General features: G+C 44.7%; 2 protein-coding genes across 5 annotated transcripts in view; one reads left to right on the plus strand and one right to left on the minus strand.

The window, feature by feature from the left end:
* LOC119650624 (E3 ubiquitin-protein ligase RNF19B-like) overlaps nt 1-17145 on the minus strand; it is a 227993-nt gene that overhangs the window by 26155 nt on the left and 184693 nt on the right. The gene's annotated exons all lie outside the window — the stretch shown is intronic.
* LOC119650625 lies at nt 2913-7277 on the plus strand. Of its 3 annotated transcripts, XM_038053516.1 has the most exons (7): nt 2913-3045; nt 3868-4071; nt 4819-5016; nt 5477-5794; nt 5853-6151; nt 6214-6393; nt 6458-7277. In XM_038053516.1, the coding sequence occupies exons 2-7, from the start codon at nt 3958-3960 to the stop codon at nt 6603-6605; spliced, it is 1257 nt and encodes a 418-aa protein (XP_037909444.1). In that variant the 5' UTR covers nt 2913-3045; nt 3868-3957; the 3' UTR covers nt 6606-7277. The 3 variants fall into 3 exon arrangements, with proteins under 3 accessions (XP_037909444.1, XP_037909446.1, XP_037909445.1); XM_038053518.1 differs by lacking the exons at nt 2913-3045; nt 3868-4071 and adding an exon at nt 4205-4225; XM_038053517.1 differs by lacking the exons at nt 2913-3045; nt 3868-4071 and adding an exon at nt 4344-4626.

Consider the following 17145-nt stretch of genomic DNA (forward strand, 5'->3'; position numbering starts at 1 on the left):
ACGTACTCGTTTATTTCGTCCTGATTCAGTGGTAGTACGGTTAGGCGTCACTTGGGTCGCTTGTGACACTGTTGGCACAGCGGGGTTCGGCGTATCCTTGGTATTCTTTTCCTCCATCTGCGATCTATTATAGAGGACTCTAATAGCCCTCACCATATTCTTTATGGCTTGGTGCACGTTGTGCTTGTCCTTGATGAACTCGGACAGCTCAACTATTTTTGCCCCAAACTGGATAAAGGGTAATTCCTCCGGATCGGGACTGCGCTCCCTATAAGCCCCGACAGGGTTACTCCTTTTATACGCTGCTTCACTTTTGGCGGTTATTGATCTTGCCTGTGCTTTATCCTTCATCGTCTTTGGCATTGGTGGAGATCTCAAAGTTCATGAGCTTCTTTTGAAAGGATTCTTTTCTTGTTCCTGGAGCACCTCCTGCTGTCGCGCATCTTGAACATATGTGGTGGATGTTGTCACGGTTTTTGTCGTTCAACGATCCGTCTTCAGTTCATCCTTAGTTGTTCTTGCTACTGGTGTTCTCGGTAAGGTCGTACTTCGCTTGAACACTTCCTTCTCCAGATCCAAATCACTTGTAACATTATATGTCAAGGCGGCCAAGTTGTCCACCACCGAGGCACTGCGGTCGAGGGATATCGACGGCCGGGAGCCCGCTTGCTCACTCCCAAAAGCTGGGTACTGGGGTTCCGAGCCCCTGCACCGTAAGTTTACTCCTTCTCTCGTCTTCCATGGTGGTTTTATGTTCTGGGTATCCTTCCCATAGCCATTTTGGTCCGCGCACCAGAGATGAGCAAACACTAGCCCATGCACAGTCAGAAAAGAAAAGTGCATGAACACATATTTAGACATCAATAGGTATGCCCCAATCCGCCAGCTGGGGTCGCGCCTGATGGGAGATCTGGCCACTCCTCACAGGACTCCCAGAGACCCTGTACACCGGATTGTTGCCATCACTTGCTAACCACGCGAAAAACGTGACCGAGTTGCCCAGGAATCTCGACTCCTGCAAGCACGTCCTAATTAGGGCGGACTTCTTTCTGAGACTGCTACAGCCACCTTACGAAGGCTTCTACGGGGTGTTCGAGCAAGGCTCATATAATTTCAGCCTCTATGTTGTAGGTACGCTCAAGAGGGTCTCTTTGGTCTGGCTAAAGCCTTTCTTCCCCAAAGAAAACGCAGCCAGGAAGAAGGGCCGCCAAGTTGACGGAGCTATGCGCCTGGTTTCCCGCTAAAACCCCCGGAAATTAAAATATACGATAGGTTTAAGAAGATGAAGGGGTTTTTAGGATCAGTGATTGCCTCTAATTTTTTTTGTAAAAGAGAGCGATCTCACTCGCCAGGGGGATGTTTTATTCATTGTATTGAATTAAATCTCAAAACTGTAGTGTCAATTGGTTGGTTGGTTTTTCAGGGAAATCGAAGTTTTAATATGGTGACAAGTATGAAGGTCACATACGGCATTAGGCTTCCCAATCGTTGCTACGGAATCTCCACGTCAGTTCTCCAAGTTCAATAAAAAGATGAAACCAACTCCCACATCAAGCAGCATCAAAGCATGAACACTACCGAAAGCGCATACCCATCTAAGCAATCTCCGCTCATTACTCGCATTAGTGTTGAACCCACCCATCCCTCAAATTATCTTTTTCAATCAGATTCGTTACATGCGCTTTTTATGCATCATCTCATCACCAACATCCGCTCCCTACCCTTCATGAATATTGAAATTTGTCCAGGGTGCACTCCACTAACCAGTGCGCAATCATTCTCCGCCACAGTTGTAAAGAAGTTGTCCCCATTAGGCAGCCCAACCCGCTATTGTCGCGTGATATTTGTTAAACATGACTCTTCAGCTTGTACTTGACATTAAATCATTGCGTCCGTGGATCACATATACACAACCCGACGACCATGCAAAATGTACTGCACATAGTGCATAGGAATTCTCAGCCATTCCATCAATGCACAATTGTTAGCTGGGGAAATCCGCGGAGTCTATACCGAAAAGTGTGATACCACAATAGTGGAATGGCAAATGACATCTGCTCCACTATATACGAATGATATCACCTATTGGGATGAAGTGGAATTCTGAGCATATTTGAAGGGGTAAAAACTTGCATTTGCACCAGATTTGGGTATGGACTCTTCGAAAAATGGGCGAGGCGGTTAGGCTGAAATTAAGCTCCTGCTCGGTTGATTGCACTGCATGCCATATCGTTGCTAACGCGGTTTTGTTGTCGTTATTCAACCGTGGAGTTATCTAAGGAGAATATAGTAAGCTTCGTGGTTTTCGGATGTTAGATGATATCTGGAAGTTGGGGATTGGTTGGAGCAGTGACTGTGAACGTGACTCCGGAGATGGTCCGATTTTTCAGAAGTTGATATGGTATTCTATGGAAAAATGAAAGATGTTATTTCCATGTTTGGTAGAACTTAAATTCGAGGTGTGATTATAAGGATCTGAGGACATATTCTGCTGCATTTGGACCCAGTCGAAGTGTGGGGTTGTCGAGATAGGAGGCTCCTTTTCATATCAAAATGGACCTGCCTTCTGGGAGATGTACCTTCGGAAATACTCCATGCCCGAATTTATTTCAAGGACTCAAGGACCTCTTTTGCCTAAGGTTTCAGGAAGTGAAACTTAGTGACCAATAAGAGCCTACTTTGAAAGAGCTTCAGGCGGCTTCTGAGACGATCTAAACAGGAAACAGGGCTCGATTTTTTTCCCTGGTTCCTAACGTCCCCTGAGTTGAAAGCCTCTGCTTCTGGTCACGTGAGTGTAACGCAGGAGTAAAGCTACCCCTCCATATTCCAAAAGGTGTGTATTATATGACTCCACGAGCTCTCCTCTTCGAAAAAAGAGCGAGACTGTGTAGATAACAAACTGGAAGCAATTTCAATGCCGTATATATCAGTTCCCTTCCAAATTTCCGATATACAAGTCCAAACTGTCAAATCGAGGCTATTTGTACTCTCGCTTCGGGCTCTAGTGTATAAACGGAATTTTCGTGTCTAGGAAACTTTAGTGTGGTAAAGTTTGCAGATCTTTTGTTTTTTTGTTTTTCGTCCGTTTTGTGAAAATGAATTGCTTCGTCCTTTTGTGGTCCTGTCGACATAATCAAGTCCTCAAGGGGATTTCGGAAAATCTCATCGATTTAATGGAATTTGTGAAGACGAAAAAAAAACTGGTCTACAATTTGAGACTTTCTCATTCCCTATTCATTCTGGAAAATTTGAATAGGAAATGAGGGAGTCGTCGGACGAATGGACGGGGGTGACAAGTATATCCTGGTGTCTAGACTGGGGGTTTGCTTGATTACCATGGTTTATTAGTTGTCCTAATTGCTGTTATCACGCCTGGACCGGACCTAGGCTGTGTTAGGTCCCACATCATTTTCCGACTAGAATCCGAGGGGGTTGATTTGATATAAATCATGTTATATCTCACATTTTTGTCTGCTTTTCACCCTAGTTCTATGGAAGACTAGACGTGCGTGTGTACTCGTAAAAAAAAGAGTAAAACCGACAGAATTCTTCCACGATACAGCAATTGCCCAGTCACCCGTGTCCTTTGACCAATCGGAATTTTTACGGTTCGATAGGTATTTAGAATAGCCGTAAATGTTTTGAATATTTTTTTCTATACAAACAAAGGGGGAGCGTCCGATTTGAGGGAGTGGGTTACACGGTTCTGAGTTTTATCAGTTGAAGTGAGAATTTGAAGTGCCTTCGAGGCAAGGAGTGGTTCTGATTGGAATTCTCAGTAGAGTTCAGTGAAAGGGGGGATTTCTATGTGTTCTTTTTTAAAGAAATCTGTTGGGGCTTGATTTTCCCAACGTTTCCGTATCGCAGATATTCGCAGAGTTCCATTCTTCGAGACCAACAGAAGAGAACTTGTCGCGCTTTCAAACTTAACTGCTGCAGACCGTCATCAACAGCACAATGTCGGATACTGAAGAGGAATCAACGAGTAGTGAAAATTGGCTCATTAATTCTGAATGGATTCAAGACTTCCTACGTGACTACCATAAACAGAACGGAGAGTTTCTAGTCAAGGTAAATATATCCCCCAATGGTGCCTTTAAAGAGTATCCTTTTTCTGTCAGGAAAGTGAATTGACAATAAGGTGGCTCGTTGTACATTTTTAATAAACAACTGCAAATAGACATGGCTGGCATGTTGCATTGCCAATCGTCACACACATATGGAGGTAAGTGGTTGAAGGTCCTGAACGTCTTGGAGGTGAATGCGTTCTCCTGGCGAGAAAAGTGTCGAGAGAATGGTTTCATTCTGGATATTTTTGTAATCCGAGTGAGTAAAGCAGGGGATGACTGACAAAGCAGAAGTGGAACAAATGGTTGGGCTGTTGAGAAAGGTTAAATGTGAACGATGCCCGAGTTAAAGGTGAAGTGCTGAAAGGTTAATGTCTACAAGGAAACTTCGGCTAGAAGCCGACGGATTGACGTAGAAGATGAAGGTTTGAAAGGTTAAGATTGTCTTCAAGTGGAAACAACAAGAAGAAAGAGTCTCGTCAGGCGGAATATAGCATTATTTTCCATGAACGTGCATCAAACCTTCTGTTAAATGGGGCAAAATTTCGATCCCATGGGGGTACGTTAACCGTCAATGTGAGCCGATGACGTAGAACTATCCCTGCTTTGTGCGCGCTTAAACGATAACGAAATTCCGTGATAAATTGAATTCCATTAGTGTTAATCTGCTTTCTTTCCCGTTTTCTAGGATGCTCGTGCGTAGCTAAATCCTTCAAGTTGGAATATATTGTTTTTGTCCATCTCATTTCAGGACTATCACGTCTCGAATGGAAGCTCAAATGGTGTTAACAATTTAAGTGAGGTGCTTGCTGTGAAAATCGATTATGAATTCAAAAATGAGGATCAACATTTAGATTTGTTCATTAAATTGTTACCGCACGATCCGTTTAGTCGTTATTTTGTAACAGAAGCGCAATTTGATTTGCGTGAGATTAAATTTTATACGCAGGTAAGTGCTATGTGTTTTACAAAGGCCAGTCTAGCGATTTTCATGTTGCCGACTTGTTGCCAACTTTTTTTTCATGTTGCCGACTTGTTGCCAACTTTTAGGTTACAACTAAATTTCGAATCACTGCAATTGAGTTCCTAGGTCTGCACACGCGTTTGTTCAAACATAGTACCCCAATAGCGAAATTGTCAAAGCATATCAACTCAATGACGGCGATTCGAAACTCAATTGTAGCATCCAAGTTGCCAACAGCTCGGCAACATTAACTTTGCTAGATTGAATGCCGACTGAAGAAAAAAAATTTCTCCGGCAAGTCACGGTCGGATCTACTACAGACAGAACTGTCAAAACCTTCACAGAAATAAAGTGTGTGGAAATATCCTAGACAGATCCTTCTGTCGTGTCCTTCCGAAAAATTTTTATGACACGTCCTACTCTGAAGGTATTCCCTCATTTTTAGATCCTCCCCGATCTTATCGACTTCGAAAAGCGCAATCTCATCCCGTCCGCCGAATCAATGTTTATCGCTGTGCCAAAGTGCTATCACACCACGTATACGCTCACCTCTCATTTGGATAACCCGCATGCAAGTCCGGAACCTCCTGAAAGCATTCTTGTATTGGAGGATATGCGACCGCGTGGCTACAAATCTGCTCATTTCACCCAAGGACTCAATTTGGATGAAGCTAGATCCGCTATACGATCCATATCGGTGGTCCATGCATTATCGTTAGCAATGAAACTTAAGGACAAGATTGATTTGAATGAGAAATATCCGGTAAGATTTTTGGAACCAAGCGCTAGTCGAGTTAGTTTTAACGAAGATTGCTTTGCAGTTTCTTTTTCAAATCTCCAAAGCATCGGATAGCTACCAACAACTGGTTGAACAGGGTCTGCCACAGTTAACACGTTTCTTGCAAAAGCGCGAGGGACGAGATAATGAGATTAGCGCTTTGAATGATATCCGGAATAAAACGCGGAATATTATTGAGAATTTACTACAACCAATCGAGCCAATGGGTCTGATAACGCACACGGATTTCTGGTGCAACAATCTACTGCTCAAAGATGGGGGTGACAGCTCTGCTGTGGATAATTGCATAATACTGGATTGGCAGATGGTCACCTATAGCAGGTAAGAAACGACATCCTTTCTATTGTCACCCAAAAAAAAAAAATTATTTTAATCCTTTCTAGACCAACAAACGACATAGCCCTCCTTTTGATTTCGTCCCTTCCTTCGAGCGTTCGACGTGCAAATATGACGAAACTTTTGGACTTTTACTACGAATGTCTAAGTGAAAACCTCGCAAAAATCTCGGTTGACTTAGAAAATGACCTGGGCTACAGTAGGCATAAGCTCGAAGCAGACTACAGGTAACTAGCTCTAATTTCAGCCCTTGAATATATTGAATCCTAGGGAGGTTCCCTTTTTTTGCAGAAAATCCCAGCTCTTGGCCCTACTACTTTGCATTGGTTCCGTGGATATTGCTCTCGGTAACGAAAACGCTGAGCAACGCTTCTTAGACGTACTGGAAGACTTCTACAAGGACGGCATTCTTAGTTCAGATTTTTTAAATGATAATTGAGGTTTTATCTCCTCAACTAACTAGCACACTTTAGAGCAATCTAAAACCGAAACATGTGTGTTTGTGCACGCACAAAAATCAATTATTTTGCAAATGTATATTTTTATGTTTGTTACTTTTATATACATTCGAATTGAGATAAGATTGTTCTATACGATTTTTTAAAATTAATAGAAAAAAATATCAAAATATAGTTTTAAATTTGGTAATTTAGATGAAAATATAAAATTAGTTGACTTTTAAATCAAGACGTCATTGTTAACGTCAATAGGATATCTACGAAAAAACTAGGACCCATATTTTCAATGTTTTAATACCGAAATTGAGCTCTTTTACACTAAATGTGATTACATGACACACCTTTAATTTATTTACGTGAAATTTTTAAGAAATTCAACTAAAACAATAGATCAAAAATAATATTAAAGCCTTTTGAAAATTTCAAATTCAAAATCTCAAAATCAAAAGAAAGAAAAATCGAAATGCAACTAAATAAAGCGAATGATAGATTTTTAGAGCTAAAAAGATACATTTACTGGCAGACGATTTGCATGATACAATGGAAGAAAAAGCAGTAGAAACTAAATCATACACAGAAGTAGAAAAAATGACACACGAAATTATATTTTCGCTTAACACACTCAATAAATATGAGAAAAAAAGATAGAAAAATCAGATTTTGTCACTTAAATTTTTTAGGCTTAGTCGAAAACCGGAGGTCCACCGCTTGCACATCATAGCTCACAGTTGTAGATGCATTTATGATCATTCTACATCTTAGAGAGTAGGAAATTCAATTAAAAGAGACGACTTTGACCTATCACTACTACGTTAATGATAATCGGATTTCCACTAAACTTCCCAGTATCGTGTCCTACATTTTGATCTATACGATTGTACTGAGGCGGTGGTAATTCCTCCCAGACATTTGTCTGGAATTAGAACTTTTAATTACCTTTCCTTTCCACCGAAGTGATCTACTCCCTAGAAGTTAACTAATCGCTCGAGAGGTTTAGTAGAGCTGTCACTCGGTAGAAAGGACAGTCTACTCACAGTTCTCACTTTGTGACCAATACAATGAGAAGCAGGATCAATATCGGATTTAAATAATTATAAAACAAGTCTGGAAACCGGAAGCTTGGTGCTTCAGGTATGAAAGGTTTTGTTTATTTCTTTTATAAAGAAATTTGGGTGTGAATTTGTCCCCTTAGCATGTAGTACGTAAAATATGCATATATTATGTGAAAATAGCCACTTTCAAGTGATATTGACATTCATAGCTTTGACAGCTTTGACTTAGCATTACTTTGTTAGTAATAGTGCGATTTTCACCAAATTTGGCAGGATCATGCTCTATACTGTAGCCTATATTGTTGCAAAATTTTGTGATTCTAGGGTGAACTTAAGGGGGGTTTTCCTGTCAATTACTAAAAATTATAGTAATACACTATTATTAACTTTATTTGAACAGGTATCGATATGGAGGGTATTTCGGAGCCTAGGCACCATATAGTGACAGCCCCCTGATTTTTTTCAGATTTTTCGGTTTGGTAGTTTCTGAGAATGGGTTCGTTAAAAAAAAGACCACTTTCAACCCCCCGCACCCCCCACCTTTTCAACAAATGTCAAAACTATGACTGGCTTCGAAAAGTACTAATCGAGACCATTAATTTGATACCCCACATGACTATATTTGATGAAAAAAAATTTACACCCTCCCTTTGCATGTATGGGGATCCCCCCCTTAAATTCGACGTAAAAGAATGTAACTCAGTGTATGCGTGAGCGCTCGCAGTTCCCACCTTTCTACCAAATTTGGTGTCAATCGCTATAACTATCTTCGAGAAAAATGCGTGTGACGGACAGACAGACAGACACAGATGTTGTTGGCTACCGGAAGGGTTCGAATTGGATGGGTTGTCTGCCGTTTAAGGGAACAAATTTCACTGAAGAGGTGCTTTAAATGCCTTATGTTTGGGCACTTCGCGAAGGCATGCAGCAGCAGCATTGATCGATCCGATCGATGCAGAAGGTGTGAGGAGAAAGGCCATATTGCCAGAGAGTGCAATAGGGACCCCAAATGCCTATTGTGCGAAGTAAAAGAGGGACAGGATAACCGGCATATTGCCGGAAGTGGTAAATATCCGGAATTTAGGAAGGCGCTCACTGCAATGAGAAAATGAGGTTTATCCAAATAAACCTCAATCATTGCAGGGTCGCTCAGGATTTACTTGAGCAGGCCACGTTCGAATCTGAGATGGAAATCGCCATCATAAGCGAACCGTATAGACACCGTCACGGTGGCATATGGGTCAAAGATTCGACTGGTGGAGCGGCGATATGGGCTTGCGGTCGACAGGCCATACAATGTACTGCAAGTCAAGCAGGCAGTGGCTTCGTGTGGGCGAAAATAAGTGGTGTATATGTATACAGCTGCTACGCCCCGCCAAGTTTGACACTGTCTGAATTCGAGCAAATGCTTGATAGTCCAAAGGTGATTGCTGGTGATTTCAATGCTTCGGCCCTAGAGTGGGGTAGCAGAGAATCAAATGCCAGGGGGCGCAGTTTAATAGAAGCTTTCGCGCAAATGGACATAGTTTTGGCTAACGAAGGTGCTGTAAACACCTTCCAGAAAGGGGGGTCAGGCTCGGTTGTAGACCTGACCTTTGTCAGCCCTTCGCTGGTGCGTGGTATGTCCTGGTGCGTCAGCGAACGCTACACCCACAGCGATCACCAGGCAATCTTCTTTGAGACATGTGTCGAGCCTCAGGGCAAAGAGCTATCATGCCCGAAACCGAAAAAGATTTCAGACTGGTCTGCAAAATCTTTCGATGAGCAGACCTTCATAGAGGTGTGGTTAGATCAACCTGATAAAGCAGGCGCCTCTATGGAAAGAGCCGTCCATCTGGCCCAATGCATCGCCAAAGTATGTGACGCGTCCATGTCAAGGAGGTGCTCATTCCCCCGTAGAAGACCAAACTACTGGTGGAATGATGAACTGACCGGTCTTCGATCAGCCTGCCACCGAGCCAGAAGAACGGCTCAGAGGGCGGTAGGTAGAGTCGATCAAGGGCAGAAAGAATGCGCCTACAAGGCAGCCCGCAAAACCCTCAAGCTCGCCATCCAGCGAAGCAAGAGAAAATGCTTTAAGGAGCTCTGCTCAGAAGTGGACGTAAACCCGTGGGGGAGAGCTTATGGAATCGTGATGGGACGATTCAGAGGCCGTTCATCTCGGCAGATCACGTGTCCCACCCTCTTGCTGAAAATCATCCAGGGGTTATTCCCCCAGCAAGAGGAGAGCACCGATACATTCCTACCACCTCTGAATGTGATGGCAATCCCGCCAGTCACCAGAGATGAGCTGCTGGAGATCTGCGGTAAAATAGGAGACAACAAAGCGAGTACCGAATAAGGCCCTTAAGCTTGCCGTGAAATCCAGGCCGAACATGTTCGCTGAATTGTTCGAAGCGTGCATGCCCGAGGGAATATTTCCAGCGGCATGGAAGCGACAGAAGTTGGTACTTCTGCCTATGCCTGGTAAACCTCCAGGTGAACCATCGTCATACCGACCCATATGTCTTTTGGACACGGTGGGGAAAATGTTAGAGCGGGTAATCTATAATAGATTACTCCCGGTTGTTGAGAGTCAAGGCAGCCTTTCAAATCGGCAGTATGGGTTCCGAAAAGCCAGATCAACCATTGATGCCATCAAATTGGTTACTGGCTTGGCCGAAGATGCAATTCACGGAAAGGGTAGTACCAGCAAATATTGCCTGGTAGTAACCCTGGATGTGAGAAATGCATTCAATTCGGCCAATTGGAATCAAATACGGAAATCTTTAGCGAAGGTTGGTATTCCCGCCTATCTCACTGCTATCGTCGATAGTTATTTAACTGAAAAGAGGCTCTGGTATGACACCGATGACGGACCCCAGGAGTACGTTGTTTCCGCGGGTGTCCCGCAGGGCTCCGTATTGGGCCCACTACTGTGGAACATCATGTACAACGATGTATTTAATCTTCCTCTTCCGGGGGAAGCCACAGTGGTGGGTTACGCTGACGACATAGCGCTGGTTGTTGTCGCTAAGCATCTCGAAGATGCTGAGTTATACTCAAGTGAGGCAATCGGTGCTGTTAAAAGTTGGCTAAAGAGCTCTGGTCTGACACTTGCGGAGGAAAAAACGGAAGCGGTCCTCATCACTAAGCGCCGGAAGAGAAATTCCGCCTGTATTAGAATCGGGAATTATATCATCACTTCCAAGCCGACCATCAAATACTTGGGAGTGGTGATAGACAGGAAGCTTAGCTATAAGCAACATGTACGGTATGTTTGCGACATATCATCCACTGCAAGTATGGCCCTGGCAAGGATGATGCCGAACATTGGAGGGCCACGGCATACCTCTAGGTTGCTTATAGCCAGGGTGGTGACCTCGATCATGCTCTATGCAACCCCAGTTTGGAGGGAGGCGTTGTGGATGTCAGGGAACGCTACCAAACTGAGTTCAGTCTACAGGAGGACAGCCCTGAGGGTATGCTCTGCCTTCAGGACTGTCTCAGATGATGCAGTATTCGTCATCTCTGGAATGATCCCGATTGACATCTTGGCAGATGAGATGGCGAACATATACAATGCGAAGCCAACCTCTTCAGCATCGCGAACGAAGAAGACTGAGAGGGAGAGATCCATAAATAGATGGCGGTGGGAACGCTCGGGAAAGGGTCGGTGGACTCACAGGCTCATTCCTGCCATCAAGGAGTGGTTGGAGAGACGACAGTTTCTCACGGGACATGGAGGATATCTCCAATACCTTCACAGGTTTAAATTGGAGACCTCACCCGACTGTCCAAATTGTGATGGAGTCCCAGAGGACCCAGAGCATGTATTCTTCCACTGCCCGAGATTTGTGGAAGAAAGGAGGAATCTAGAGGAGACTCTAGGGGAGGTGCTGGTACCAGAAAATCTGGTGCCGAAAATGCTAGCACGTCAAGAGAATTGGGATGCGGTCAACTGCATGATCGCATCTATCCAAAATAAACTGCGAAAAGCAGAGGAGAGGAGAAACACGCGGTCACGTGCGCTGCGTATAGAAGAAAGGTGAAAAAGCTAGAGTGAGCTGACTCCGCCCCGTGGTGTAATACCTTATGGTGGTTCCGCGGGGCAGGGAGGGAGTTGGGGGTCGTTCTAGTGGGTAAAAATCCCACACGCTGGTGTGTCCAGACCAGTGTCTTTTTGAAGATTTCCACCTCCCCAACAAAAAAAAAACAAAACAAAACCTTAATAAAAACAGTTTTCATTCAACTTCTGAAATGAACCTAACCTGGCAATTCCCAAAATGGTGACCCCGAATTTAAAAAAGGAAAACACGTCTGCAGACAATAGTATGACTCCGAGCGCGGTAAACTGGATACCAACTTTTCCTGACTACAATCCCCACAATCCTGAGATTCGGTTTAAAATCGTGGGGGCAAGCTTTGTGGGGTAAAACATAAGATACTCACATTAGCAATGTTTGCAAGTCATAGCGATACTGCCACCGCGATCTGTCACGGAAGTCTGCGACATAATTACAGAATGCGTGACAGACAGCTCATATAACCGCTTACGCGAGGAATTAATAAAGCGATTGTGTGCCAGCCAGGGGGAGAAAATGAGACCGCTCATCATCATCATCATCAACGGCGCAACAACCGGTATCCGGTCTAGGCCTGCCTTAATAAGGAACTCCAGACATCCCGGTTTTGCGCCGAGGTCCACCAATTCGATATCCCTAAAAGCTGTCTGGCGTCCTGGCCCACGCCATCGCTCCATCTTAGGCAGGGTCTGCCTCGTCTTCTTTTCCTACCATAGATATTGCCCTTATAGACTTTCCGGGTGGGATCATCTTCATCCATACGGATTAAGTGACCCGCCCACCGTAACCTATTGAGCCGGATTTTATCCACAACCGGACGGTCATGGTATCGCTCATAGATTTCGTCATTGTGTAGGCTATGGAATCGTCCATCCTCATGTAGGGGGCCAAAAATTCTTCGGAGGATTCTTCTCTCGAACGCGGCCAAGAGTTCGCAATTTTTCTTGCTAAGAACCCAAGTTTCCGAGGAATACATGAGGACTGGCAAGATCATAGTCTTGTACAGTAAGAGCTTTGACCCTATGGTGAGACGTTTCGAGCGGAACAGTCTTTGTAAGCTGAAGTAGGCTCTGTTGGCTGATAACAACCGTGCGCGGATTTCATCATCGTAGTTGTTATCGGTTGTGATTTTCGACCCTAGATAGGAGAAATTGTCAACGGTCTCAAAGTTGTATTCTCCTATCCTTATTCTTGTTCGTGCTTGTATTTGACCAGTGCGGTTTGATGTTGTTGGTTGATTCGTCTTCGGTGCTGACGTTGCCACCATGTATTTTGTCTTGCCTTCATTGATGTGCAGCCCAAGATCTCGCGCCGCCTGCTCGATCTGGATGAAGGCAGTTTGAACGTCTCGGGTGGTTCTTCCCATGATGTCGATATCGTCAGCATAGGCCAGTAGTTGGGTGGACTTGAAGAGGATCGTACCTCTTGCATTCACCTCAGCATCACGGATCACCTTCTCGAGGGCCAGGTTAAAGAGGACGCATGATAGCGCATCCCCTTGTCGTAGACCGTTGTTGATGTCGAATGGTCTTGAGAGTGATCCTGCTGCTTTTATCTGGCCTCGCACATTGGTCAGGGTCAGCCTAGTCAGTCTTATTAATTTCGTCGGGATACCGAATTCTCTCATGGCCGTGTACAGTTTTACCCTGACTATGCTATCATAGGCGGCTTTAAAGTCGATGAATAGATGGTGCAACTGTTGTCCATATTCCAACAGTTTTTCCATCGCCTGCCGCAGAGAGAAAATCTGATCTGTTGCTGATTTGCCTGGAGTGAAGCCTCTTTGGTATGGGCCAATGATGTTCTGGGCGTATGGGGCTATCCGGCCTAGCAAGATAGTGGAGAATATCTTATAGATGGTACTCAGCAACGTGATACCTCTATAATTGCTGCACTGTGTGATATCTCCCTTTTTATGTATGAGACAGATTATGCCTCGCTGCCAATCGTCAGGCATTGATTCGCTGTCCCATACCTTGAGCACAAGTTGATGAACCACTTGGTGTAACTGGTCGCCTCCATATTTAACCAATTCGGCTGTAATTCCATCGGCTCCTGGCGACTTATGATTTTTTAGCCGATGAATTGCACGGACTGTTTCTCCTAAACTTGGTGGTGGCAGTATTTGTCCGTCGTCTTCAGTTGGCGGGACCTCCAACTCGCCGATGTTCTGGTTGTTCAGTAGCTCATCAAAGTACTCAACCCATCGCTCTAATATGCCCATTCTGTCGGAAATCAGATTTTCCTCTTTGTCTCGGCAGGATGAGCATCGAGGTGTATAAGGCTTCATCCTGCTGACTTGTTGGTAAAACTTCCGCGCCTGGTGCGGTTGCTCCCTGTACTTTTCTAGTTCACAGACTTGTTGGTTCTCCCAGGCTTCCTTTTTCCGTCTGTGAAGTCGCTTCTCCGTTCGACGGAGTTCGTGATATGTAAAATACTGTAAACTTATTCACTTTATCATCGCCTACTATGTATTATTTTCTCTAAAAATACTGTAAACTTATCATTGCCTACTATGTAATATTTTTCCTAAAATACTGTAAATTGATATGTACCGGCCTACTAAGAATAGGTAAAAATTGTATAAAAAAAGGAAATATAAATTAAAAATACGTAGTTCGTTGGAACTATCAAACTCAAGCTTAACGTGTTTCATTCTGTGGAGTACAAGCAATTCGCTGCTCCCATAATTTACACTGCTTGATTAGGTCATTGTGGAGTTCAGGCAATTGCTGCTCCCATAACTGGTTAGTCTGGAGTTTTGGCATTTAGCTGCTCCGACTAACCATAATCTAATCTAGAAAGAAAGAAGAATAAGGTATTGCCGAGTGGATTGGCAACAATCACATAAGGTGGCACATCACAGGGATTGCCGAGTGGATTGGCAACAACCACATAAGGTGACACATCACAGATAAGTCTCTGCGCGTGCCCGCGTTCTTTGAGAATGCAACATTACTCGGTGTGCGGCATTCTTCCGTTCCGTTGCTAGCTTACATTCATCGTCAAACCAGCCGTTCCGACTCCTTTTGCGGCTGGGGCCAAGTATATTTGTGGCCGTATCCATGATAACGTTCTTCAGGTGGTTGTGAAGATCATTAGTTGATGCTTCATCTCCAGGTCCTCTATTGACTGCGGTTATTGCGGCATCCATTTCCCTCTTATAGGTGTCGCGGAGGGTTGTGTTGTGGATGGCTTCAGTGTTCACTCTCACCTGATTGTCAGAGGGGATTCTAGGTGGTATTGTTATTCGAGCTCGGAGCACCATGCCAACGAGATAGTGATCCGAGTCTATATTGGCCCCCCTATATGTTCTGACATTCATCAAGGCTGAGAGGTGGCGGCGTTCGATCAACACGTGGTCAATTTGGTTGAAAGTGGTCCCGTCTGGAGAGGCCCACGTATGTTTGTGGACCGCTTTCCGCGCAAACCAGGTACTTCCAACAACCATTTCGTGTGACCCTATTTCGTGTAAGCTATGGGAGCCAACGTATCGCCTGAATACGGGCTCCTTCCCTACTTGGCTGTTAAAATCCCCAAGTATGATTTTGATATCATATCTGGGACAGGCTTCGAGGGCTCTTTCTACTGCCTCGTAGAAGGTATCCTTCTCCGACTCTGCAGTCTCCTCTGTAGGGGCGTGAACGTTTATGAGGCTTATATTTCTAAACTTGCCTCGCAAGCGCAGAGTGCATAGCCGTTCGCTTATACTTTCAAAGCCGATAACAGCAGGTTTCATTTTTTGGCTGACTAAGAAACCTACTCCGAGCACATGGTTTACTGGATGGCCGCTATAATATATGGTGTAGTGGCTCTTCTCCAGGAAACCGGTCCCTGTCCATCGCATCTCTTGCAACGCTGTTACATCAGCCCTATATTGGGACAGGGTATCGGCTAGCTGCTTATCAGCTTCATCTCTGTACAGGGAGCGCACGTTCCATGAGAAAATGCGCAAATCGTTGTTCCTTTGTCGTTGCCGGGTCCGTCGTTTTAACATCCGTCCTATCCGAGGCTCCTGTTGTGGCTTCGTAACAGGTTGTTTTCCGTGTAGGGTTGTCAGCCCTACCCAACCCCCAACCTGGAGGACCAGTTGGTACAATTTGTCCCGTTTTTAGGCGCGGGAGACTCGCCTTCATCCTTCTCCGTCTGCAGCTTTTCGTCAAGAAAGAGCTCCCAGCGGTCACCACGTGGAGGTGGAGATAGGGTTTGGTAGTAGAGCTGTTGGTGTTGGTTCAGCAGGCATTTCCCAGGTTTTATGCTCCATCGTGGGTACCAATCCACGTTTCGCCCCGGGACCTATACTACCCTTTGAGACCGCTCATGGAGGACACATATATGGGTGACGAGAAACTGTCCCAGTTCCTCCGCCGCCTACAGGGTCTTGGCGGTACTTCAATTCGGGACCCGCTGATGAAAAGTCTATGGTTAAGACGCTTGCCATCTGCTTTTCAATTAATTATGGTGACGATGGATAATCAACCACTAAAAGCTGCATCCCACATAGCTGATAAGACCTATGCTATGCTTCCGTCAAGTATCGCAGAAACAAAATTCTCGCCTTCAGCAGCAGAAACCAGTCTAACGTAGCTAGTCCAGCAATTATCAAGTCAGCTTGCAGAGCTGCGAATGGAGCTACACATGGCCAGGAGTCCCAACCCGGGAATTCTTCCGGACGTAAACGTCGACGATCTCATTCTCGATCGCATTCACAGCCCAGATCCGAAAGTTTCTCCCCAAGGTATATCACTGGAGATTTAATGCCGAAGCTATCAAATGCGTAAAACCGTATATCTGGACATTGGGAAATGCCATCGGGAGCGGTTAAAGGTGCCAAACGGTCCCGTTTCGTCGTCTTCACGCCGGCTATTCACGTTTGACAAAAATACGAGAACACGGTTCCTCATGATGCAGGTGCCGATATATGCGTATATCCGCGCTCAAAATTCCAAGGCCCATGTATAATAGATAGGCGCGGTTCGAGCTTTCGGCTGCCAACTCAACACCGTTTCCACATACGGAACCACTAACTTCACACTCAACCTTGGCCTTCGACGGAATTTCCTGTGAAAATTTGTTATAGTGGATGTTTCTAAACCCCTACTTGGAGCAGATTTTTAGCACATTACGGACTTCTTCCAGATGTTCAGCGTGGTTGTCTTCGCGATTCAACAATTGTCCTTACCTGCCAAGGAGAAATGGTAGAATGTACAATTCCTACCATCACAAGAAGAACTGGAGGAACCCCTTACCACGACATCCTACATGAGCTTCCGGAAATAAATCGTCTGGACGGTAGAACTGGAAAAAAGGCGTGTCACCGAATCATCACATATATCATACATCATGTAGTCAAAACGCAAGGACCACTAGTTACTTTGAAACCCAGACGATTAACTCCGGACAAG

This window comes from Hermetia illucens, chromosome 3, assembly GCF_905115235.1.
Source record: "Hermetia illucens chromosome 3, iHerIll2.2.curated.20191125, whole genome shotgun sequence".
NCBI classification, from domain to species: domain Eukaryota; kingdom Metazoa; phylum Arthropoda; class Insecta; order Diptera; family Stratiomyidae; genus Hermetia; species Hermetia illucens.